General features: G+C 43.2%; 1 protein-coding gene across 2 annotated transcripts in view; it reads left to right on the top strand.

Annotated features, from left to right (window-relative positions):
* Positions 1–26,735, top strand: part of KLF7 (KLF transcription factor 7) — an 87,213-nt gene extending 60,478 nt beyond the window's left edge. For both annotated transcript variants that reach the window (XM_025932086.2, XM_086719449.1), the window contains exons 3-4: positions 16,904–17,027; positions 24,417–26,735. In XM_025932086.2, coding sequence (XP_025787871.1) covers positions 16,904–17,027; positions 24,417–24,468 — 176 coding nt within the window. In that variant the 3' untranslated portion in view covers positions 24,469–26,735. The remainder of the gene's footprint in view (positions 1–16,903; positions 17,028–24,416) is intronic.
* Positions 26,736–27,609: the final 874 nt, after the last annotated feature.

The raw sequence follows: 27,609 nt of genomic DNA, 5'->3' as shown, positions 1-27,609 counted from the left end.
GGAGGAGATGTAACCCTGCAAGCGGCCCAGGGGTACCCAGAGAGTAAGGGGCGGACCTGACTTATGAGTCCGGTCTGACTCCAAAGCCCGTTCTCCGGCAGCATTCTCCTGGAATTTCCTAGGAAAGAAGCCAGGAAGAGGCCTGGGAGCAAAGACCCCACCCCGCTTCCACTACAGCCCATCCCATGTGTTGTGCTTTCGGCTCATTTCCTGGTCTCAGCGGCAATTACCCTCATCGTTTCCGACAGCTTTCCAGGGTGTTTTTGTCTGAGCAGCATCTTGGGTTACTTGTTCTGGAGCTCTTCAGAAGGAAAGCACTTTGGGGCAGCATGCGCTGGTTCCAGAGTCCGGGAACACCCATGATTCATACCCCTTGCAGGGGAACTTCAGGTAGACAGCCTGCTGCAATCCCGGGATAACCTGATGGGCCATTTTTACCCGGATGCATGCTTGCTAGGGTGTGGAAGCTGAATGGCCACCCAGTCTTCATAGCAAACCCCCCCGGGGGGCATCCCGGATACACATCCTTGCCTTTTCCCCTTGTTCAGTCAACATCTGCATCGGGCTGGCACTACTTTCTAAGCATGTTTTGTATTTGTCCACTTCTCTCCATCTCTGCTGCTAGGGGCGATGACATCTGTGTTTCAGCCACTATCTTCTGTCTCTCAGAAGTCCTCTCACATCAGCTCATTTCCCTCAGCAGCCCGTTCTCCATTTTATAGCCAGAATGATATACTGTGAGAATTCACATCTGATCATGTTATGGCTCTGCTTAAAAGTTCACAATGGCCACCATTGTGTTAAGGTCCAGATTCTTAAATGTGGCCACTAAGATCACTGTCCCATAGAAATAAATTATGTGAGCCATGTGTACACTTACATATACATCTTCTGGCAGCTTTGTTTATTTTCATTGGTTTATTTACTTTATTAATTATTCATTTATTAATTAGTTGTACTAATTAATTACTTTAATACTAGACTTTAACTCAATATCGCCAAGCTTTATTTCAACATGTAATCAATATAAACAATTGTTAATGAGCAGTTTTACGTCCTTTTTTTTTTTCCATACTAAGTCTTTGAAATTCAGTGTATATTTTACATTCAAAAGACATGTCAATTCAGACCGCCCACATTTCAAGTGCTCAGGAACCCCATGTGGCTGGTGGCCACCAGATCGGACAGAGCTCATCTTTAAGCCCTGTGGTCTAGCCCTGCCTGATTCTCCAGCCACATTGTGACTCTCTATCCCTGTGGGACATCTGGGCATCTGGGGTCGGTGTGGGACAGGATGTGGCAGAGGGCTGGAGAAACTCACCCCTGCTAAGGAGTAGAAGACATAGCCCAGTACTGGGCCATCTTCACTTTACAGTTCTATTCTGCGGGGCTCTCAGGCAGCTGGAGGTGTGGGTTAAGGATGAAGCCTTGGCTTTGCTTTTGGCCTTGGGGGGGTTTCCATTTTTGGTTTATCTAAGGCGGTGTCAGGCTAAACAGATGTTTTTTGAGAAAGTGAAGGGAATTAAATGGAAAAACACTGGTAAAGTTGATATGTGGTATTCCTTTCTGAGGAAAATCAACTGCCTGTCCCACACAGAGGTCCTTTGGTGGGTAGCACTGTTCTGTGAGCTCAAGGTGGACCTAGGGGAGGAGGAGTGAATTGTAGTCCACACCCTTGGCTTCTAGTCTCAATAGATTACATTCCTTCACTTACTCAGTTTTAAAAAGTTACAACAGCTATTATATGGGTGCATCTAAATATTTTTGACATTCTTTCCAGTTGAAAGATTCACTTTATCAGAAAATATTTTCAAGGGGAATGTAAACATTTATTCTATTTTAATTGCTGGCATTTCGGTAAGAGTCAGAGTGACGTAGTGGTTAATTAAGCCTGTGGACTGAAGGCGCAGCTGCCTGAATTTAAATCTTGACTGGACTGCTTATAAGCTGGAGAACTTGGTGAGTGGTTTTATCCTCTGACCCTCAGTTTTCTCGTCTGTGGAATGGGAATGATGTGTCTCATAGGGCTATTGAGAGGATTAAAGGAGAGAATATACATAAAGCCCTTAGTTTCCTGTAGTGCCCAGCATATAAGGAGAGCTCGCTAAATATTGCCTAATAGCCCATTGCCTCAGGACTTGTAAAACACTATCATTAATTGAGGATGGCTGGATTGGGCCACAGTCTTGGCTCAGGATGGTCATTCAAGGTGCTTTCTCTGAACAGATACATTCATTGTCTAGTTTGTGTATAACATTTTGTGTCTTTCTCTCACATTTAGTTTTCTACACTATGTATATATCTGTGAGGAAGGAAAATATAGACATCTCATCATGGTTTGATTCTGTCATCTATATCTCCACTAGAAAAAGCCAAATATATTTTAGTGCATGATACATAAGGCATGGTGAGATATATACCATATTTTATTGGTACACAGGCTTTGGGCTCCCTTTCTATATGTGGTGTTGGGTTTGTGCAGTTGGGTCTAAATTCTTTGGCTTTCTAATCAATGACATGTTGCCGGTTGAGGCACTGAGGCCTGGAGCATTGAATTAAATAAAAGGCCAGCCCCAGGAGGCTTCTGCTTCTAAGACTGGCACACAGATCTCTACTCATCTTGACTGAAAACAGTGACGGCAGGCCCTTTATTCACTAGGAAAGTATGTTCAGGCACTAGGTGTTTTTACGAGCCACCTTGCATAAAGAAGGATTTTTGTTTGGAATATTTTAATAATCACCATGCCTATAACTGCTTTACAATATACAAAGCATTAACACAGATATTATCTCTCGTCATACTTCACAATGGTCCTATAAGGCCAACATCAAAGAAGTGGTCAGCCCCACTTTGCAGAGGAAGAAAGTGAGACTCAAAGAGTTTGTCACTTTCCTAAGATCATATACTAAGTAGTGAGAATGGAGACTAGAACCCAGGTCTCCTGATTGTGAGCCATGTGTGTGCGTGTGTACGTGTGTGTGTTCTACTAAATTGTACCTGCACACATGAGACACCATTTACAGGAGCTCAGATAACCTTTCTGAGTAAAAGAAGTGATTGAGATATGAAATAATGTTTACACTGCAAGTATGGGCCATTTAGGCATGTATTGTTTTCATTCATCAGTTTCCGTTACCCTTTGAATTATTAAGAACATAAATGAAGCTATTTGTAATAGAAACACAGGCTAGCAGGGGCTTAAAAAGATATCAGATTTTTTGCTCTTTCACATAAAAATCCAGAATCTCAGACGGCTGTACTCTGAGAAGTTGTCAGCAGCCCAAACTCCTTCTGTCCTGTTTGTCCCCCATCCCTAGGGTTTCTGCCCTTCAGGAATTGCCTGTGTCCACACAATTCAAGATGGCTGCCACCAGGCTTGCTTTCCAGGAACCTAGTTTTCATACAGCTATTTTGAAAATGGGAAGGGGAGAGGATGTCCCAACCTTTGAAAGTACAGCTTGAAATTGCACTTGTCACTTGCACTCACATCTCATCAGCCAGAACTTAGTCATATGTCAACAAGTCACTGCAAAGGAGCTGAGAAATAGTCTTTATTCTGGGTAGCAGTGAGCCCAACTAAAATTTGGGGGTTCTCTTATAGAGAAAGGGAAAATGAATATGGAAAGTCACCTGGCCATTGTGCTATGCTCTTTGTCTTAAGAATAGTTCCATTTTAGCTTGTAATGCAGGCATTTGAACATGAAACACTTGAGTTCTGAAAGTCTAAATGTATAATACAGTAAGGGAAAAATTTTAGTATATTCTAGTTCATGGCACATTGCAAAATCAAAATAACTTCATGAGAACTAGGTGTCTGTGGAATGCCAAAAGTTTTGAATGGAAACTTAATTTACATTTTGCATTTTATGAGGATAGCCCATTACTGGAATAATATGAAGTGAATGGGAAATTAATAACTTGGGAGAGCAAGCTTAAAGTGTCAGAATAACCACGTCTTAATATTTCTTGCATCACCCCCCCAAAAGGTAAAGGGTAAAGTCACATCGCCTAGACATTTTCCCAGGATGAAAATTAAGTAGAAGAATAAAGAGAAAGTATTTTGTGGCTGTGAGTTTAGCACAGACAAAATCAAGGCTGTTTCAGGTTAGAGGTATGTAGGCTGACAGATTGTGTGGGGGTGTTTCTATATATGTGGGTGTCAATATGTTTGTGCTGAATTGTTTGCAGATTTGGGGGGGATGTCGTATGTGTGTGTGCGTGTGTGTGTGTGTGTGTGTGTGTGTATGTGTATGTGTGAATATAGATTCCATGGGTGGCTTCAACCATTGGTTTTCTTCCTAATTATTCATATTACAGAGCAGCAGAAAGAGGATGTAGGAGAATCTAGGTTGCGGTGTTTCAAGTAGTTTTGAAGGACTAATAACGTATGCGCATGTTCATCCAGTCAAGTTAGTCGAGGGTCTTTGACCTGTCTTCAGCGTTCTGAGTGTTGGAAACACTAAAGTGAATAAACCTGGTCTCTGTCCATGACGGAACCATTTGGTTTTGTGAGGCCACAGCAGGTAAAAAATTATTCAAGCAATATGATAAGACTCTTTGGAAGGAAGTTATGGGACCAAAGAGGAAGGAGCACCCAACTCTATCAGAGTTGGTCTAGAACCACTTCGCACAGGATATGTTCTTTAAAGTACTAATGCCATGTGTTGGGGGAGGCTCTGAGGCATCAGATATGCAGAGGCATGGGTTCTGACCTCAAGGCAGTCAGTCTCCTGGGGGGATAGCATGTCATCGAGACCCCACAAGGGTCTTGCCATCTCTTCAGCCATTCTTGAAATTCCTCCTTATAAACTCGTCCTTGGCCTCAGCTATGACAAACCACTGTCTCTCATTTCTAGCCTTTGCACATGCTGTTCCTTCCCCCTGAGATGCCTGCCATAATGTTCTTACAGAGTGTTAGGGCTTCCCTCCTCCACATGTCCATGCACACACGTTTACCAGATATATCAGGCCTCGTGTTGTTGTTGTATGCATCCACGGAGCCTCCCCACCCGGGAACTCCTCTAATGCAGGGACCCTTTGCTTTTACCTTTAATCTCCAGCACTGTCATTGCTCAGTACATAAGAGACCAATAATTAATGTAGATTGAATCCACCTTGTCACATTAAAGAGGCTGTATTTTCACCCTCAGTGAATGAGACCAGAAGTCTAGACATTTGACTTTGCCTGCTCACCCGTGGACAGAGATGAGGTATTTCAGAGATAATGTGTGTTAGGGGTTTTGAATCTGGAAGGCAAGGTGGTAACAACTTTTGGGGCTGTTAATTTTTGATGGATCACCAATCTGTTAATTCGCAAGCCTTGTATTGATTCCGTATGACGTGCCTGAGCCTGTGCTAGACGCTGCGGATGATGACACAGAAGCAAGTGAGACTCACCTTGCCCCTTTCCTGGACACACATTGGATTCTTAATCCCATTTATTGAATTGGAGGTGTAAGGCATTCCAATGTTAAAAGCACTTTCTATGTAATGTGGGTAGGGAAAGCAGGGCAAGGAATCAAGACGTAAGAAATTAAATATCTCACAGGACATAGTAAATAAATAAGTAGCCAAAGAGTGAAAACTCTGACAAGATTTCAGCTCTCTAAGCGGGAGAAATCCATTAGGCTGGGGTGACATGTGGAAGACAGATTAAATTCTGAGTACAGGACATTCTGGTAAGTGGGACAGGCTGGGGAGGGCTACTCAAGGATGATGGAGAGTGAGGGGTTTATATAAGGAGCAACGGATAGATTAGGGTAGAAAAATAAGTGAGACGGTTTTGTGGACGTCTTTTTTGAGTACATAGGCAGTGGTATGTGAAGAGCATCTCTGTCTTAGGTTGTTATTTGTCAAAATAAGACGCTGAGCTTTCCCTTTTGAGTTACCCTTTCCTTATATTACATATTCAGGTAAGGTACATATTTGGGTTGCCTTAGTTAATGAGGAAATTCAGTCTCTGAAAAACAGTGTTTGATCATCTTGGAAAAGAGTTACACAGACAAATGGATGTTTTAAAGCTTGGCTGCTTTAATATTTACTTCTAAAAATCTCTGGAGAATTAGATCCATGCTTGAATAGTAGCTGGTCCAGGGGAGGGCCCATCTCTTTATCATTTCTATGTAAATTATCCAATTTGTGCTTCTTGAAGACTGATAAACTTACCTGGTTTTTTTTTTTCTTTTTAATTTTAGGGCAAATTGCCATATAAAATAATCATATGCTTGGGTCACTTCTCCACCATCTGCATTTATATAATTAGGGAATAACAATTAATATTAACTTTATCATAATCAGAACAAATTCAGGATGCTGAAACCAATCATTTGCTAGCTTCTCAAATCATATCTGAGGTGGGTTTTGGATTGTCTACTCCCATGGGTTTTCTAGACCATCGATGTATTTCTTTTTTTTTTTAATGTTTTTATTTATTTTTGAGACAGAGAGAGAGCATGAGCAGGGAAGGGGCAGAGAGAGAGGGAGACACAGAATCCGAAGCAGGCTCCAGGCTCTGAGCTGTCAGCACAGAGCCTGACGCGGGGCTCAAACTCACAGACTGTGGAATCATGACCTGAGCTGAAGTTGGACGCTTAACCGACTGAGCCACCCAGGCACCCTGATGTATTTATTTTCATATTTATCAAATATGTAGCAGAAAGTTAACTTTCATCCTGATAGTAAATGCTTTGGGCTTATATATTCCAATTTTTATTTAGTAAAAAATTCAGTGTGCTCAGGGATAATAGATGAGGTATCTTCAACTACTGTGTATGTGCCATTGATGGCTACCATGGGTCCTGGGTCTGATGAGACTTGTTTCAGCCTTCCCCACCCTCCCCACCCACCTATACTGGACCTTCACGCACCCCCTGTTTCCATCACTCCCAGGTATAGTCCTCTCACAATGACCTCAGGCCCCCTCAAATCCTCCCCAGAAAGTGTCCAGTAAGCCTACCTTTCCTCAAAGCTGTGCACTCCACATTTGTTCTTTTCCTTACTACTACCCTCCGCGCAGAAGAATCAGTTTCTTGCAGTGCTCGCTGGGAGTTGTACACCTGAGTTGCCCACCTCTGCAATGAACTGTACCTTCGGGGGAAGCGTTCCCACCTGGGACTGGCTTGCTTCTGAGGGCGCCCGTCTGCATTTGGAGATGTCACTTTCTGAGTGGCTTGTTGATAACTTTGGATATTAACTAAACTTGGAACATGTGTGGAGCTAAAGTAACATTTCTTTCTCTTCATTCTTAAAATTACCTTTTTAAAAGTGATTCAGAAACTAGTAGTTTGGTCACGTGGTGGTCTTAGGCTGTGCCTGCATACATCCTCTGCAATGTGACATTTGATATGCACAATCTTCACATTTGAATGCAAAAACGAAAGATTGGCCATGAGCTTAAAATTCATATTTTTAGGCAATCATGTTCCTATCTAAATACATCAAATCGAATTGTGGGAAATTGGCTTACAGAATAGTACCTTTACTACTAAGTGGAAGAAGTCTCCTATAAATTCATTTTCAGTAAATTTACATGGTGTCATCATCTTCACAGGAAAAAAGACAAATGTTTTAACTTTCGTCTTCAAATTCAGTTTCTGTCTAGCTTTTAACTTTTTGTAACTTTGGCAATTACCAAAATATACTTAAGCTTCCAAATTGACATTAAACTTTCTTTGGCTTTATCTCTAAAAAAGCTGATACAAATAATTTTTAAAAATTAAAGCAACAAAGACAAAGAAGAATAAAGCCAAATAAGAAAAAATGCAAAAAAAAAAAAAAAATTAACCTCAACGCCAGAAAAGCATGGAGTTTACCTACATAGTCATGCTTATCTGTGTCATGACTTGAGAACATATAACTTTAGGTACGAGTGTTGAAATCTAAATTTTTAAGTGAGTTTACCGTCTTTTGAGAATTACAATAATTCCTATCTTAAGCCTTGTGGGATTTTGTTTTGTTTTTGGGGGGAAGGGTATTAGCCCACTCAAAATATTAGAACACTGCATACATTTCTAATTAAATAAAGATTCAGTTTGACTTTGAGAATATTATGATACCCCTTGGCCTAGGAGAAACACACTATGGTTTCTGAAACACGCGTGTTGGAATCATGGGTTGCACATTGCAAAAACTCCAATTGCCAACAGCTATACTTATTCCAGCCTCTGGGATAGTTGCCAGTTTTCATGACCAACATTTCAAACATTCCTCAAACATTCCTCCAACATTTCAAACCAATTCACCAAGAACCTAACACATCCCTCCCAAAGAAACTTTTTGGTCAAAGTTGAGTCATTAAAAATGGAAGCTGGCCCCCAAAGATTTGTTTAATACTGTGTGTTTCCTGGCTGTGCTTCGCAAGGTAAAGTGGGTCTGAGAAGTGATGCTTGGGCTCTAGTTTAAATCTCATGGAGAAGCCCTTGCGCCCATAGCCTTCTCTGGCCTCCACGCACCTGCACACTCCCTTCTGATATCCCCATCATCGTGAGAACATCTTTCACGCGTTTGGGACTTTGTAATCGACCAATCACTTTTATATGGTAAATGCCATCGCATCTTGATAACTAGAAGGGAAGTAGGACAGATTTTTTTTTTTCTGTTCCTTCCCTATACAGTTAAAAACAAGTCCCAAAGAAGTTTACTGACTCTACAAGGCCACACTGCTATTAGGCAGCAAAGGTGGTTTTGATGGCTAGTCCTTGTTTCTGATAACAAGTCCATTTTTCTCCAATAGAGCAATGATTCAAGTCTCATCAAGGCATCAAGGCATGGCTACCCTAATGTTTCTACAGAGCCTTAGGGATCCCCTCCTCCACATGTCATTCACACGCATTTATCAAACACATGGGCCTTGTGTTGTTTGTATGCATGCGTGGGACTTCCCCACATGGGAGTCACCTACTACAGAGACCCTGTGCTTTTCTTTAATCTCCAGCAGTGTCATTGCTCGGTACAGATTTGAGCCAACAATTAATGTAGATTGAATCCAACTTGTCACACGGAAGAGGCTGTATTTTCATCATCCATGAATGAGGCTTTGGTCTAGGTATTTGACCTTGCCTGCTCAGCTGTGGACAGAGATGAGGTGTTTTGGAGATAACGCATGCTAGGGTTCATGGATCTGGAAGGCAAGGTGGTAACAAGCTTTTTTGGACTGAGCGTGGGGAAAAGTTTAGGAAGGCTGAATCCTTATGCTTGAGGTGATGGTGGAGTTTCCACATAGAAAATGTATTTTAAACCAGTGCTGTCTAAAATAGAAAGCAAGCCATATATATATAATTTAAACTTTTCCAGTAGCCACCTTTTTTAAAAAGTGAAAAGGAATAGGTAAAATTAATTTTAATAATAATATTTTACCCCAAACCAATATATCCAAAATACGATCATTTCAACATAAAGTCAATATGGGAAAAATTAATAAGACATATTTTGCATTCTTTTCTAAAACTAAGTCTTTGAAATCCAGTGAGTATTATATATACTTACAGCATATTTAAATCCATATGCTAAATTTTCCACGGTTAAAGCTAAATGTAGTTAGCCCTACCAAAACAAGAGTATATAAATTATGCTTTATCATGGTTCAGTCTTTAACTTTTAATTAAAATTAAATTAGAAGTTCGATTCTTTAAGTCGCCTTAGCCACATTTCAAGGGCTCGTAGCCACATGGGGCTAGTGGCTGGACACCAAGACGTCAGTATTTGTGGGGTTATGTCAGAATTCTTTCTTGCTCCTCTCCACATGCTGAAGTAGGAACCCTGCCTTACGGAGGGTATGGTTTAAATTTTAGGTTATACATTTTAAACGGCCATTTTAAGGTGGCGATCCAGGCTGTAAGGACTTATCCAGACCTCAGCCAGTTATTGTTTTATTAGTTGTTTCATGAACAAAAGAAAAAAAGAGGAAACGTGTGCTCCGTGCAGTGACCGCTGCTTTATGCAACTTGAACCACTCAGGTCCTAGCGCCTTATAGCTCCTGGGTGAGCAAGTAATGGATGAATGAAAAAACCAACATGGAACATGAACAAATGAGTACACATTTTCTTTTATGGTGTGGTTACAAATGCGTTTCAAGTTCTGGAAAAGAAAGCCTTGGTCTCGTTTTCCAACAATCACCTGACTAAAATTCCTTGGAAAAAAAAAAATATTGAAGATTCAGCTGGAATCTAAGAGGAACTCTGAGCCGGTTCTCCAAAGCCGAGTTAATAACAGGGTTTTTCTACTTGCTGCTTATATACCCTGAGAAGGGATTGCCAAGCTGGGGAGTGATGTTTACTGCTTACTCTTTTTCCAGTGTTAAGAAAGCTTAGTGACATTTTCTCTCTCGGTGTCTTTATTCCCCAGGTGGCTTAAATTCTCTGGTGCCGCCGAGTGTGATGTGAAAGCAATTGATGGGTCTTTGCTGATTTCCTCTTCATGTACTCAGTGGCAATACAAACCCATTACGAAGTATTCTTCCTCCTTTCCATTTTACTTTTTCATTTCCCGATCTGCAAAATTTCAAGTTCCTAATCCAAATTCTAAGGAGCCTAGGACCTTGACATGCCCAGATAACAGAAATCTAGTAACACTTTTTAAAAAGTAAAAAGCGGTAGATAAAATTAGTTTTAACAGAAATCTGGGCGCGTCAAGGTCTTAGTCTCTCTAGGAATTGGATTAGGGACTTGAAAATTTGCAGATCAGGAAATGAATGCAGAAAATTTGCATTAACGATGTTTATTTTCAAGGGACTTTTAACCTGGTATGCAAGATTCAGACATGTTCATATTTTATTCTACAATCTATATCTTAAAGGCAAATTTAGGGCACAATACATTTGACATATCACTTATGCTCTCCCAAACACATATTCAGTGAGAACCTTTACAAATGAGTTCCATAAAATGACGCACTTGGCTTCCCAGAGGGGATGTTGCCCAGGAGACTGTGGTCCCAGGTGTGAGCTGAATATTACAGGGAGATTTTCAGGATATGCTTTTCTTTAGGCTCAGGCAGATAGAGAAGAAGAGTGACCTTTGATGGTGAAGGAATACTTAATCCATTGTAGCTCCATACTTTAGTCCCTGGAGTAGAGGATTAGCCAGCAAACAAACATCTTCTACTCTTAGGCCAGTTCAATGTATAGAAAGACAGGGACTGAAATCACACGGGCTGCCCTGCTCCTCTGGGTGCACTCGGTTCTTTGTTGTAGATCAGGATGTCGTATTCGAATATTCACTGTATTCTACAGGATTGAGCCAGGCCCTGCCTTAGTGCTGTTGGTGTCACAGTGAACGAAACAGGTGCCTGCCCAAAACTTACGTTCTAGTAGGGGAAGCAGGCAGTAAAACACACAAACAGTATGCAATCTAATTTCAAAGTGATTGAGTGGAGAAGGTGACAGAACCTGTTGTTTTATGGAGGACGATGAGGGTAGGTCTCTCTGAGGAGGAGACATTGGAGCAGGGACCTGAATGGCATGAGGGAGCATGTATTCCAGGCAGAGGGTTTAGTAAGTGCAAAGGCCCTGAGATGGGGGTAGGAGATGAGATTAAAAAGGGGCCAGATCACGTGGAGTCTATACGACAGGGCTGCACAGGCTTTTGACCTGGATTCTGAGAATGACAGGAAGCCAGTGCAGCATTTATACTTTAATTTCTTCTTAACCTTGTTTGGGTCAGGAACTTCTTTGGCAGTCTGGTGAAATCTGTAGAAGGTTTCATAGAATGTTTTCAAATGCACAAAGTAAAATCCAGGGGATGTCAGAGAAACCAATTTATGGCAATATAAAGACCAAAATCCCATGGGGCGCCTGGGTGGCGCAGTCGGTTAAGCGTCCGACTTCATCCAGGTCACGATCTCGCGGTCCGTGGGTTCGAGCCCCGCGTCAGGCTCTGGGCTGATGGCTCAGAACCTGGAGCCTGTTTCCGATTCTGTGTCTCCCTCTCTCTCTGCCCCTCCCCCGTTCATGCTCTGTCTCTCTCTCTGTCCCACAAATAAATAAAAACGTTGGAAAAAAAAAAATTAAAAAAAAAAAAAGACCAAAATCCCCTATAAACAACCCACCTGCTCTGATTTATATTTTCAAAGGGTTTGTCTGAGTGTTGTAGGGAGAATGGACTGCAGAGACCGAGTATGGAAGCACCAGGACCAATGGGCTGGGAGCCAAGCTGCTTCCAATTATTCTATGGGGCACTGGTCTCTAAAGTAGGGTGTGCAACATAGTCTTTTTGAGCACAGGAAGAAAAATGCATACCTCCTATTTATATTTAATTTACTCTCATTCTTTTTAGTTTCTATAGTGAATGCATATTTTATAATATCCTAATGTATTAGGACATCAGTAAACTTATATAATTCATGAATAAACCTACTTATATCGGAGATGCATGTTCAAAAGTATTTACGTGCATTGGACCAATCACATTTGATGATCGTGATGTAGAGAGAGTTACTCTGTAAGAAACTAAAAGAAAAAAAAAAGCCATACTGGTTTAGCCCACATTCCATCTCAGAGGCCATTCTGTGGGAGAGCATGAATTCTTGCCATGATTCACCTTGCTAAATGTCAAGTCCTGTTTCTCAAGCATCCTTAGCTCTCCTTAAGAGCCCTTGTATGGCTATAAATCCATTTACACCTGATTAGACCTACTATCACCTCTGAGGGAAGCACGTCTCCTGGGGCTAATTTCCAGATAGGAAAAGTAGATCTTGATATTCCCCCTGCAATTCAGGGGGTTCTGACCGAGTCCTCACTTGTGGCCCTGTGAGCTGTGCAGGCCCTGGCACGCTCCCTCGTCCATCCGGTTTGTAGGCCGCCTTCATCCACATACTCCTTCCAGACCTGGGTCCTCGTGTTTTAAGCCTCTCTGCATCTTCCTGTCTCATAGAGACCCCTCCTGAACATTTGTGATCGCTATTGAGTTGCAGTGAGCTGAGTGGTGGGCATTAGTGCAGGTGCCATACCAGATAGCGTTGGCAAGGGCATGCCATTTTCTGCTTTCTGCCCCGAACTAGTACCTGGAGTGGAGCAGGGGGAGAAAGAGAGTGAAAGAGAGGGCAGGATGAAGGAGATAAGCTGATTTTGCATGAGGTCTGCTCCAGTTACAACTGAACGACCCTTTTTTCTTTTTTCCTTCCCTCCTTACTTTCTTTCTCCTTTCCTCCTTCCCTCTGGCCCCTTTCACTTCCTTTCTGCCTGTCTTTTAGAAAGAAAGCTATTCTTTTACAAAGAAAGAAAGCCAAGCTTTTTATGAAATGCACAGAATTCTTTAGGTAGGCTGTTCGGATGAAAACTAACGCATCGTGGATTATAGATGGTTTGCTCCCTGCCCCGCCGCCCCAACCCCGAGATCAAGCAGTGGGTGCTGGTGTCCAGGGAGGTGTAATCTTGACCATGCAAAGTACTGACAGAGGGTTTTCACGGCTGTCTTTCAAGTAGACATTGGTTTACAGAAGCCGATATGGAACCCAGAAATGAGGCCAGCCTAACCCCGCTATTTCTGAACCCTAAATAAAGAAGTCTTATTCCCGATTCTTTAAACGTTTTTTTGCTCCTCTGATTTCTGAACTCTGCCCTGTATCAGGCACTCCTCCTTCACTTGGTTGAGTTCTTTCTTGGTTATTTTTAAATTTTGCATTATTGAGCATTTGCAGAAATGGCAGCTTGTAGGTAAATGAATCAGACGCTGGAAAAATAGCTTGATGAGACACAATAATATAACTTGGGTAAACTATCAGGGCACAAAGGGACTTGTTCTGGGTGCAAGCAGGAAACTGTGTTTGGTGATACAATTCAAAGCCAAGTCAAACTATCTGCAGTTTCTGTCTGAACACGGGCGAAAGGGACACTGAAAAGCTACTGGATAGGATAGTTGGTTTGTGCCAGAATTAATTAAAAGTCGACATTATTTTCTAGGAAGTGAATAGATCCTTCATATTATTTGTCAAAATAAAAGGAAACCAAACTATTTTTAAAAATTCACCAAGAGGAAAACCAAACAGTTTGAAATAATAATTTAAAAAAAAAAAATACCCAAAGACATCCATTTGAACCTCCATTTTCTCTCTGTCCTTCCTGTGTCCTTCAAAATGTGGTTGCTTATGATGGATGGGTTAGTTCGATTGCGGGATTGATTTTGGGGACTGGAAGTCTCTGCTTGGTGCTGTAGAATGTCATGGGATTTCCAGATGCCTTGTTGCATTTGGGGTGTGTTTGCTTCCCCTGGGTGCCAGGAAACCCCAATTTTACTTGCATTTGAGGGCCTTGGGGGTGGAGGGCATTGTGAATCTCTAACACCTTTGGTGCCTCATTCTGTTTGTTTGTTTGTGCCAGATTTCCTTGAAGTAACAGAGCCTGGTTGGTAATCAATCACATTAAGTGAATGATGCCAACACACCTCTCAAAGAGGGCACACCTCTCCCCAACTAAGGTCTCCAATTTCCCCTTCAGCATTTCACTCGTTCAGAGTAGATCTAGAGAACACGTCACTTTTCTGGTGAATTTTCCATCGATATACGGAGAAAATATTTAGAACTGAAATACACACTACTTTCCAATATTTAGGTTGCCCAGAGTGATTCCAGGCTCAGCTGTCTGGAGCCTGAGCTCTGAAAGTTTTGGGTGACAGCCGTTAGACAGCTTCTGAGAACACAGGTAAACGTGGGAGGAAGAGAAGTTGAAATTGATTGAATACTTACCTCGTGTCAGGCTTCAGGATATGTGTCTTATATTTGACAACATATTTAAACCTCACAACAAACATGGGAAGCTCAGCCCCATTTGACAGAGAAGGACACTGAGGCATAGGGTCTGTAATTAACTCAGCTTCCAGGTGTGTTAACCCCAAAGTTGACTTGATAGCCCCATTCTGCTACCTTCTCTTCAGCAGGTGCAATTTTCTAAAATTTCGGCTTTAAGGATTCAGAAGGTGAACTTTTAACACTGCTCAGTGATTCTTTTTTTTTTTTTTTTTTTCTGGTTTCCAAAACCAAATGGGTTTCCTCCTGTGCTTCTAGCCCTCCTTCATGTCCTCTTGGTTCCCTTTAAAAGAAATGCCTGTGTTTCTCATTCCTCTTCTCTATGGGTCTTATAGAGCAGTGGCTCACTGGGGCATCGATTTAATGAAATAAAATTTTCAATCATGTTTGGTTCAATTCTAGGTGATACAAATAAAGAATCGTGAACACTTTGTAGTCTGGTATAAAGGGAAGGAGAAAGGTGAAAGAAGAAAGTGGGTCAAGTATAGTACCTGGGCAATGTCTCCTTAAGCGCTGCCTAGTGAAGGTCTAGCTGTTAAAAATAGAGATATAATGGAGCAGCCATAGGACTACTTGGGCACCTGTGTGTGTATCCTGAAGTTGTAGGTTTGGCAATTTGTAATATTTACCAGTGACGTCAACATCGAGTGTGCTGGGCGCTGTTCTAATTAACATATAATACATATGTGTATTAAGTTATGCTCTTCAAACACTTTGAGGTCCGTGCTGTTATTATCTCTAGAAAGACAGAGGCAGAGGCACAGGCAAGTTTCTTAACTTGCCCCAAGTTAGACAGTTAGGGGCAGCATTGAAAGCTGAACCCTGGAAGGTTGACCTCAGAGCTCATGACCACTGTGCTAACCTACCTGTCAGTTATGAGGGCTCGGTAACTCTCATGATTTCATCGTGTTGTAAAGATTATTTCTCTTCTTCTTCTTCTTCTTCTTCTTCTTCTTCTTCTTTAATGTTTTATTTATTTTTGAGAGAGAGAGAGAGAGAGAGCATGAGCAGGGGAGGCGCAGAGAGAGAGAGAGAGAGAGAGAGAGGGAGAGGGAGAGGGAGAGGGAGACACAGAATCCAAAGCAGGCTCCAGGCTCTGAGCTGTCAGCACAGAGCCCGATGCAGGGCTCGAACCCACGGACCGTGAGATCATGACCTGAGCCGAAGTCAGATGCTTCACCGACTGAGCCACCCAGGTGCCCCAAGATTATTTTTCTTCGTAATCAGAACCAGCCCACCATACAGTTGGAAGGGTAAATATTTGCCATGTTTGGTGACAGACGTTGATGGGTTAAAAGAAAAGGTCTAGGGAAAAATCGTGTCTTTCTCTCGCATATCCCTCCATCTGTATTTACTGTGCGAAAAGGTCACTTGAGCACAAGAGCTCGAATTTCGTACTTATAAGCAGCTTCACTGTGGCTAAAACCTTGCTCTACAAATTGGCTTTAAAAATATTTTGTAATACTCTGTATCTCTCTCTACTATGAAAGCTCTGGAACCATTAAGTTATGGCCTTCTTAAATAGGACTTTGTGACTGTATTTTACATAAATGGCAGGAATCGTCAAGGGATTTCTGTTTTACTCTCAAACTGTAGCCCTTTCTCCTGACTGTCCATCCACTCCCGTTTACTGGAAGGCACAGTGGTTCTGGGAGACCTGAGCTGTTTGCCTTGTCAGTCGGGTCCCTGGCTCCAGTTTGTGGTAGGAGGGAAGAGGAGGGAGAAAGCTAAAAAGGCTGAAATGGTAAATTACTGTAGGTACTGGAGAAAAATAGAATTAGAAGCATTTGCGGTTCGGACGAAAATAGCGCATTTCCTTTCTGCTTGGACAGTGGGGGTCAAAGTGCTCCAGGGAATAGAAAATAAATAAAAATTGATCCCTCACCAGTTGAAGGAAATGCTCTGACTCTGTGAACTGAAATGACAGCTCCAGATTAGAGGATCCTGTGAGACCACTTTTGAAGGTTAAAAACCACAACAGCAACAGCAACGACACCACACCAGGAGACTAAAGAAAATGTGACACAGCGTATTAGGCAATGTAGTCTTTCGAGAATGATTTCTACGGTCCTTTCTCAAGACGGTGGCTAGAGAGCAGAACCTGATCAGGTATGTGGCCATTTTGTTCCCGTTGTTGACCATGGTCGTTCCGTCTCTTCTTGCAGGTGAGAAGCCTTATAAGTGCTCATGGGAAGGGTGTGAATGGCGTTTTGCACGAAGCGATGAGCTCACGAGGCACTACAGGAAACACACAGGTGCAAAGCCCTTTAAATGCAACCACTGCGACAGGTAAAGAAACGAGGAAGCTTCCGGGATGGGGAGGGGAGAAGGTGAGGCGGGTTGGGGGTGGACTGCCCATATGCTTCTGGGGTTATCCCAAGCCTCTGTCCCAGAGACTCAGGCCTGGGAATGCCTTTTACTTGGCCACTGAGAAAACCGAGGAGATAAGGGTGCCTTTCAGGGTAAAATCAAGAGATGATATGGACTCGTGGTCCGGTAACATGGGTAATTAGCGAATGCCAGCTTTGGGCCAGGAATCGTGTTCGTCACTGAATGGCAATAAGACACAGTTCCTACCCTCAAGGAGATGATGTGGCAGATGATTTTACTGTAATATGAAAAGTAATAAGCTAGAGAATGGTCACCTGTAGCTGCTCCTTCTGATCTTTTTATTAGCATCAATAGCAGTTTTCCTCACGCTTAATAACATGAAAGAGTGGAAAGCCTGCTGAACGGAAGGAAGGCTGCTCATAAGGCTCTCCTCTGAAGCGTTAGTAGACATGAATTTACCGGAGAGAGTCCCCGTTCTTTGGGGGCCTGAATCACTCATTCTCCTTTGAAAATAGGGACTAAAGTCTAAAAGATGGCGAGGCTTTGAGAACTTATCCTATAATTCAGTTTCAAACCTTCAGCATTTGATAGTAGAAGAAAGAGCACGTAGCAACAGATACTTCACAAGTAATAGTATCTGACAGCCTTGGCATTATCAACCAATAAACCCCAAAATGGAGACTCTGCAGGCCAAGGTGAAGGCAGGATTAGGTTTAGACATAATCAAATAACGGGCTTGCATCTGAGCATGTTATCCTTCTAATCCTATTTCTGTGTTTAAAAGGAAGCTTAAGAAAATTAACCATCTTTTTAATGCAATACTAAAGGTCTCAGTTATGATGAGAAAAATGCTCCTAATACGATAAAAGCCCTGAAAGCCTCAGGGTTCCCCAGCCCGCAGGATGTCCGTAGAGGCCTGGCTCTCCGTGGGAGGAAATGCGATCGCTTTCACATCCTGCCTCCCCGCGCCTGTGCTGGCACCTCCCCGCACCAGGCCTTCCTCTGGAGTCGTGTGTGTGTGTGTGTGTGTGTGTGTGTGTGTGTGTGTGTGTGTTCGTGTGCGCGCGCACGCGCATGTGTGTGTTTGGAGAGCAGAGCAGTAGTAGCCAGGTCTCATGGGTGGCCGGTTGGCTTGGTGCTCCTTTAAGATGCTTGTAAAGGAGCATTCATGTTTTTCCTCCTTTTTTTCCTTCTTCCTGAAGAGGCTATTTTCCTCTTATCTTCATTCTTTAAGCACTAAATAAAGCCCCCATGCCTCCTGGAGCCCAGAGATAACCTCCCACCCCAGGGCCGGCCGAGGAAGTCCACTTTATGAAGCTATTGTCCTTCATTCCCTTGGAGTTCTCTTCTGCTCCCCAAGAACAGAACCTGATTTTTAATTTCTATCCCTTACCGCCAAGGCCTCCTGAATTTATGTGCATCGGCTGCTTTTCTACAGATTATACTTCAGTAATGTTTCTCACTTGACATCTTCCCTCAACTGCCATCTCAAGTTCATTTCTCTCTAGTCCTGGCTGCTAATAAAGAAGCTGCATAGCGTGTGGCTCTTTGCCCACAGTTCTCTGAGGGAGAGGATTATATCAACTGGGATGAAGATGAATCCTCTGTGAGCTGTCCAAGTGTGGTGGTAGCAGGCATACACAAAAGACGCCCATCCCTGAAGAGTGGTGTGGCCGTGGCTCAGATTGTGCACTGTGGACTGCATTGATCCTTAGAAATGGATGAACAATTCTTATTGGGAAATGGCCAGAGTTAGTATTCCTCTCTTCAGATCAACTGACTTCTTAAGAAATTTACAACTGTCCAGCAGTCGACATGCTAGGACTAACTCTGACCGTTTGTATGATTTCTGTGGAGAGATAACTTCAAGCCCACTGGGTATTTCAGTGAAGGAGATGTCAGAGATGCGTAATTTGGTTAGTCTTTTGCTTTATTTTCTTCTCCAAAATATATGCTTTCTGGAGCTAGAAATTCACTGGGCAGATGGTACAAGTTCTGTGACACAGTATTTGGGGGAGATTGCGATTTGGGAGAGGTCTGGGTCAAAGTCCCGTGGCATTGGCCAATAGTGCATTCTCAACAATGTCCGGAATAAGGGGTTGGATTCTCATTTAGTGTCTCACGACAGGCAGCACCTTATGTTTCAATGGTGGCGATTGTGCTAAGAATAGAGCAGGTCTGGGAGGTGGCATTGGGGGATTGGAGTGGTCCCAAAGCAGATGAAAGGCAAGCCTGGTATGACTGGGGAGCAGGCATTCCTAAAGGACTTTAACCTTCAGAAAAGAGGGCATCTGTAGCCCTTAGCAGGACTGTGAGTCCCGCTGGTACCACAGCGTGGATAAATGTAAGAAACCTCCCTCTTGCTTCTTGTAATTTGAGAAAGCAGACCACTCCATAGGCTAAGCTTGGAATGGGGCTTCCTGTCTGCAAAGCGTGTACCAAGTCTAATTTAGACTTTTATTTTGCCGATTGGGGAAGTTGAAAAAATAAATGAGTTTTTCTTTGTGTATTTGCTTTGCTTACATTTAAAATTACCAGATGCCACAAAAATGTCTGCATCGCTGGCTTTGTCCGGAAAAATCAGAAGATCCGGTCACGCTGGGCTTGCATTCCCGTGTGGCCAGAATTCTCTGGAGCTAAACAGTCGTCACTACGCATTCGTGGTGGCCACGTGCTCACTACTCTCTCACCGTTCCCACCACACCGCATGTCTCCCAGTGTGAAGCCAGACCACCAGTTGCCATGCATCCTCGCTTGCTCCGTTGTCTCCTCTTAGAGAAGAGCAGGATTGCTTCACAGCCATGCCTTATCACAAGTACAATCAGATAGTCAGTCCTTGGCCCATTGCACCTGTTCACTTTATCTGCCCGGCCCCTGAAGACTTTGGGTTTTGTGACCTCTGGCTTTAGGTGTGGGTTGGGGGAGAAAGCCGTGAGCCTCTGCCACTTGCTTGCCATCAGACTGAACAGGATAGCCCGTGGAGTGACCACTTGCTAGAGGGATGAGTCTTGTGTCTCAGTCCATGCGGCACGAGGCCGCTGGTGCTGGTAAACAGGGCTCTGTTTCCATGAGCCGTGATATATAGGCCATTGTTCTGCCAACTCAGCATAGTTATAACTCAGGGAGACTGCTATCAGGACAGTACCTTCGAGATCCTGGGCAGTGGAGAGGAAACATTGTGATCTTTGCGTCAGCCCACTTATAGGTGGTAACAAATACCAACCCATCTCTAGCCCCTTTGGTGCCTTAGAGGGTTGCCGTTGACTTCATGCCCTCATGACTTTACTGTGCCTTTTTCATAAGCAGGCAAAATGACAATAGTGGTTTGACTAATCCTCTGTAATGAACAAATTTCAATCATTAAGGACCTTCTTATTTAAGGTCATCTGACTGCTGTATAGTCATAAATACCCTCTGGGGGTATATTACCCTTAGAATCATTTGATTCTGCATTTCTAGATGGTGAGTTTATGCATTACCTTTTTCTATTCCTATGTGGCTCTCCGTAAGTATAAATTAATAAATATAAATTAATCACGACTAAGTATCTTGCTGGTATATTGAATTTAAATACAACCCCAATGGTGAGGGACCTCGTCTGAATTCTAAGCACCATACACTTACAAGAATTTGCACAAATAATGAGGCTGGTTCGATTCAGGAAGAGTGCAGTTACATTTCATATCACGTGAAAGACTTGGTTTGTTTTTTCACTTTTCTTTTTCCCTGAAAGATCTCGAAGCGTAAAGATAGATGCTTGCGCATATATCGCTGGATGCCCAGCACGTAGTGGTAGGCAGTTGGTAAAGGCAGAATAAAAATCTGAACGTGTGCATCACCGAGGGGTTTCTTCAGATGAAGCTCCGTATCAAGATTACCATTTTCCCTTAGGTTCTCAGGATATAGAAAGGAAAGAGGTTCCGTCCACAGGCCAAGACCTGTCTTTTACCGCCACCATCTCCAATCCCCGTGTTCCTCTTTCAGACAGCCAGCGTTTTCCTGGTGCCTGCTTTACTGCTTTCTCACGGGTGCTCACCACTCAGGCCTGACCGCATGCGCTTCTGGATTCATTTTCTAGTTGCTGCCATTACCAATTGCCACAAATTTAGTATCATTTTTATTTAACTTTATAAGTGCATTTTCTCATAGGCACCCTCTTACGAGTAACCTTCCGTGGGTTAGAAGGTGACACTGGGTTACAATCAAGCTGTCAGCAGGGCTGCATTTTTTTGCTAGAAGCTAGACTTCATCTCCTCATCTTTTCCAGCTTCTGGGGGTGGCCCATATTTCTTCCCTACTCACTCATCCCCTCCTCATCCAAGCTGTTGAGTTCTTGTCTGCTGCCATCTCTCTGTCTTCTCTTTCAATTCCCTCTTGCATTTTTGAAGATATCCAGGATGGCATTGGCCCTACCCAGATAATCCGGAATAATCTCCCTATTTTAGAATCAGCTGATCAGCAAATTAATTCCATCCACAATCTCAATTCCCCTTTGCCACGTAACCTACCATGTTTACAGTTTCTAGGGATTCAGTGTAGACATTTGGTGGGGGGCAAACCCATTACTCTTCTTGCTACAAACTCCTCAAATTGACAGCTCAGCTTTCCCTTCGTCTCAGTCTAAACAGCAGGTGTGGCTAGAGCATGGGCTCTGGAGTCACACTACTTGGGTTCAAATTTTGGCTTTGCCTCCTTCTGATGACTGTCTCAGCTGGTGGAGGAGATAAGAATGGCGTCTTCTTTATAGAGTCTTTATTGAGGATGTTAACTTTTTATTTTATTTTATTTTATTTATTTTTAATTTTTTTTTTCAACGTTTATTTATTTTTGGGACAGAGAGAGACAGAGCATGAACGGGCGAGGGGCAGAGAGAGAGGGAGACACAGAATCGGAAACAGGCTCCAGGCTCTGAGCCATCAGCCCGGAGCCCGACGCGGGGCTCGAACTCACGGACCGCGAGATCGTGACCTGGCTGAAGTCGGACGCTTAACCGACTGCGCCACCCAGGCGCCCCGAGGATGTTAACTTTTTAAAAAATGCCTACAAAAAGAACTTCCCAACTTAGATCCTCTTTCCCTAGGCTGTTGGGATGAAAGAAGGAAGGAAGGAGGGAGGGAAGAAAGGAGGACGGGAGGGAGGGAGGGAAGAAAGAGAACAGGCAGGCAGTGGTCAACACTGAGTATGCCCTCAGGATAAGACAAAGTCATGGAAATTAACTGCTGAATTCCCTATAGGCTGTATTGCTAATCTGCATACCAGGAACATCAAGCACTTACTTTTAAAGAATATTTATCCCTATTTTATAGTAAGTTAAATCCCCTTTAGATGGCACTCTAAGGGATTATCCAAATATCTCGCTCATATTAAATTAGGGCTTGAAATAAGTGGGTGTGATTAGAATTAGAATTATATTATTCAATACATTATTGGATTCGATTATTTTCTACTGCACTTTTCCCATTTTTACATGTTTTCCATTTTGGCCTTTGTTCTGTTTTGCTTCATTTCCTTGGGGTTATATCCTGCATGTGTACCTATTTAAAAAATCAACACAGAGTGGGTAGAGTGGGTTCACTCAACACAGGAGGTAGGGTGGGTTTTTTGTTTGTTTGTTTGTTTTTTCGAAGAATGAACAAACACTGGGAAATCCTGCCCCAAACAGGAAATCTTGCTAACCTGATCAGGGCAGCTTGCTAACATCCTAACAAGAATGTTGGACTGTGAGCATGTTTTGGGCCTCAGGAGAGCCTGGGAATATTCTCACAGGTAAGAGAGTGGCCAGTTTCAAGAGAAGAATCCAGAGGGAGAGCACACACTCAGAACTCAGAATGATTGCTGTCTTGGGTGCTGACTGTACTGAGATTCTAGCCAGAACCTTAGATTGATTGTAGGCTGCAGGCATATGGAAATGCCCACTCTGTTAGGTATATGATACAGAAACCTGACTCAGACTGGTGTTAGCTTCTAAGGGGATTTTGTAGCTCAACTGACTAAGAAGACAAAAGTTAGATTGGTCTTTAGGTTTGGCTGGATCCAGGGTCTCAGATGTGGTCATCAGGACTCTTTCTCTCTCTTTCTCTTCTCCTGCCCATTTTGCCCCGTTGACTTCATTCTTAAGCAGGCTGTTTCCCACGTGGCCAAATGGACACCAGCAGCTCCAGCTTCAATCTTAGTAGCTCAGCAGCCCGAGTGGGAAAAGAGCTTCTGTCTTCCAATTGTTTCAGCAAGCGTTCCAGGACTGGCTCTCATGAATCTTCATGGGTCACGTGACTGTCGGCCCACTGTGGCTGTAGCTTTAGCCTTAGGAGGAGGGTCAGCCCCGTACTCCTGGGAGTGCAGAAGCATGGCTAGCCAAGAGAAGATAAAGTTGCTGGGACCAGAGGAAAGGGGGAGGAGTGAAGATGACCACTGTGCCGGATCTGAGCCTGAGGAGGGCACTCAGTGGTGGACCTCAGGCAACAAGAAACCGGGCATTCGAAAGAGTGGGCATTTGAAAGAGTGGGCTTGCCGATCTACCTAGGTTCTAATCCCAAGTCTGCCGCTTGCTAGCTACAGGACCCTTGCCTCAGTTTCCTTACCACACACACACACACACACACACACACACACACACACAAGAGGTGTGAACACTTACCACGGAAGGTTGCTGAGAATGTTACTGGATAATACTGGGGAAATACCAAGCACATGCCTGCGTGTTTTCTCATTCTCAATAAATGTGAGCTCACTTCTCCGTTCTTGTTCTTGACTTACTATGTAATAGAGTGTCTGTACAGACCCGTAGGTATCACAGGCAGCATTTCTGTGCTTTCGCTGTAAAGCTCAAGACTAAAATCTGGGCGTTGAACTGTTAGAGTTCCACCATTCAATGACACAAGCTAATCACTTTCTGCCGTACTACGGGCAGCATACGGGCATGTCCCATGTTTCCGAAGCACTTTCTCGTTAGTTTCTTCTTTAATAATGACAACTATGATAACAGTTAACATTCATTGACATCTTCCTATGTGCCAGTTAATATTCTAAGCACTTTACATAGATCATCTCATTGAATCCCCCAAACAAACCTGTGAGGTAAGTACTATAATTATTGCCATTTTACTGAGGAAGAATTAAGGCCCAGAGAGGTTAACATGCTCAGAGTCACTCACACAAAGAGTAGAAGAGCTGGGATTTGAACCCACGCAGTCTGACCTCAAGCTCACCTTCCCTACACACTGCCTTATTTCTCGATACGTATGTACCGGGTCCCTTTAAGGTAGGGCTAATCGTTTTCTAAGCGGTGCTGGAAGTTGGGTTTGTTACCTGGACCCCTCTTATATCCTTATTGTTGTTTATATTTCCTAGGTGTTTTTCCAGGTCTGACCATCTTGCCCTCCATATGAAGAGACATATCTAAAAACCCTAAAGGCCAGAGTTGCCATGGCGTCGGCCGTTGTCTAAAGGAAATGCCGTGAGGCAGGGGGCTGGACTTCAGGCGGGGAGCCATTGCCTCGCAGAAGAAAGTTCTCACGTATAAACCTCTGTGTACACACGCACACACACACACACACACACACACACACAGACACGCACTCACATAGACCCACACACACGCACTGTCATGCACTCAGCTATATTTAAAATATATACGTCTATTCTTTATGCCTTGCCCTTGCCAGATGGTAGAAGACGAAGAAGAAGGAAACCAGGTGAACTCAGCAAGGCAGACTGGCTGCTTACTTCAGCACTATTGGAATTATTTCCCGCTGTTGCCAATGGAAATCAAAGAAAATGGATGTGACGTCTCTGCAGGTGGACGGCAGTAAGAGGGGCTTATTTAACTTGCTTCTCAGTGCAACTTGATAGGAGAATACAACGTCTTAAAGTTGCATATGTGTAGCACTGATGTTTCTTTTTAAATAGTTGGGGGAAAATGACCTAGAAAACCAAATTGCAGTTTGGTAGCCAAAATTAACTCTTGGTTTATTTGTCCTTTGTGTGTGAAAAGTCCTACTATTCCGTGCGTCCGACTTCCTCACAGAACTGTTGATCGGTTTTGGTTCTTCTTAGTACTATTGAGATCTTTCGAGTCAATACCAACGGCCTTAGCGGCGGCAGACTCTGGAATAACACCTTACACCTTTCTGGCCTGCATTTCTCTAGACTTCACTCTCAAGGGAGGAGTTTTCTTTTCTTACTTTTTGACTCTTGCACACCATATGCACTAGGGATTCTGGAAACTTCTAGCATGACTGCAAAGTGGCCAAGAGAATAAAGTCCTTGATGATAAATCACAGTATATCCCTTGAGCCTCACCTTATTGCCAGTGCTAGATTTTTTCTTTTTAATCTCTCTGTTTTTGCTAACGAAAACTTGAAAAAGCTTATTTGGAAGCTTAAATGTTTTATCTTTTCTCCATGGACTAAACCTCTCCAGGACTCTCTCGGCACCTGGATGTCCAGCTCTCGAAGCAGCCAATCAGATGGGACATCACAGTTCTCTCATCCCCCTTGAGGCATCATGACCTCAGCTCATAGTGACCAACCCCGTGCTGTGTGTCATTGCCACCTTAGAACCACTTTCAGCATAGATGTCGCTAGTCTCAAAGGGCAGCTGCATATTTAGCCTAACTCTGGGTTCTGACCTGACAAAAAGCCAAAAATATCACTCTTTCCAGGAGTGGGGAGAACTGAGGATGCCTCCCGAGTCTAGTGGCTTCCGAAAACATCATCCTATCTTCCTCTCTCATACCCACTGAGCTCATATTCCCCCACTTGTTAAAACACACAATTCGAAATGCCATTGTGGGAACGAAGGGTGGACATTTAAGGAAAGGGTCGAGAAGTTTCTCTCATGGTCTGTCTGAAAGGAAAGACATATTTCTAATTCTTTTTGGCTAGACCCCCCATGACTCGTGACCTAGAGCACCCAGGATCAACAGAGGCCTCACACGTACTCTGCAAGCTGACTCCAAGGGGGCATACATTCCTCATTTTCAGCCCACACACATCCAATATCGGTCTCTATCTACCCGCATTCTTAGCTAGCTGGCCCTGGCCTCAACTCCAAAGACTGCCTTTAGGACCATTAAATGGCCTATGCAAGCAAGCGGGGTGGTTATTAGGACAGATTGTATATTTTGTATATTCTGGGACCATCCCTTCAAGACACGTCTAAAAAAAAAAAACAAAAATGGCGTTTGGTCCGCACATGGTTGCTGCTCCCTCATACCAGCTGGCTCCCCTTCTGCCCTCCTTTGACTGTTTGACTCATTGACTGTTAAAATGCCGCCCCATATCTATTTGGGATGCAACACTGAAGTCTTTAAAAGGAAATAATAATCTAAGCAACACAAATACATTTCTGACAGCAACCTTCAAGATCCTTGGCATTTGGTTTCTCAGCTTTCTGCAACCTTTGATTTCACTGAGATGTTGAAACTATTCGTCTAAGGGTAAAGGAGCCTCCTTATCACAAATGCTATAACTGCCAGTTGGACACTTGGGCGTTCTGAGGTCTGGCCCTTAAAGTTTTCTTTCTCTTTTTCGTTTTTTTCCGATGTAGACCAAAAACAAAACAACAGCAACAACAGCAACAACAACAAAAACCAACAACAGCAACAACAACAACAACAAAGAAAAGAAAAAGAAAAACCACCCTAAAACACACACACACACACACACACACATAAAATAAAATCTGCCCATTTGCCGGAGGCAATTCTGTATATGTTAGTTGGAGGGTATTTAAAAAAAAAAAAAATCAGTTTTATTCCAAAGATTTAAAACTAGACATGACTTAGAAACATTTTCTGGAGCACTGCTTGCTGACAATCTTCTAGTTCTCTACTGCATTTGAGTGCATTTTGTGGCCAGTCCATCAGGGCGTATCATGGGATTCTATTTGAATGTGTGGTGCATCCTTTCTGGATGAAGGATGTGTGAGGGACCCTTAAACCTCAGCTGTATTAAACTGTAGCGCCTCCAGTCAGTGCACTAGATGAAACTTTAGACACCCCAGATTTTGTTGGTTCGTTGATTTCCCTTTCTATAGCAGCCTCCAGCATGAATGCACGCACAGACCAGTGATGGCATTAGCCGTGGCTGCCACGATTTACAAATGTTCTCTCCCCTGCTGGAGCTGCTCTTGCCTCTCGAAATGCTATTATTAAGGGTTTATAATACTGAATTTAATTTTTGAACTGACCAATGCAAGGCTCTATTAAAAAGAAAGTTTAAAAAAAAAAGAACGCAAAAGAGTAATCATTGCTTGTTTGCTCCCTGTTGTCATCTGTGGTCTTGAAAAGTTCTCATTTGAATGTGGCGGAACAAAGGCCCTTTTGGTCCTCATCAGTGTCTGAAATGTTCAGTAATTCCTCTCTCTTTTGTATCAGTGAGGTCCTTTGTAATCTGCTCCTGACCTTGGTCGGAGCAGGGCGCGCTGAACCACGATGGTGAGGCTTACTTGCTTCAGAGTCCTTTGTGGGCTGTGAGAATTGGCCTGAAATTCGGTGGGTGCTAAGTGTATGGCTTTGAAACTGTTCTTCTCTAGCCTGGTT

The sequence above is a fragment of the Puma concolor genome, chromosome C1 (assembly GCF_028749965.1).
Source record: "Puma concolor isolate L17-30 chromosome C1, mPumCon1.1.hap2, whole genome shotgun sequence".
Lineage (NCBI taxonomy): Eukaryota > Metazoa > Chordata > Mammalia > Carnivora > Felidae > Puma > Puma concolor.
The sequence above is the reverse complement of the archived record's forward strand: the minus strand, read 5'-3'. Positions and strand labels throughout refer to the sequence as shown.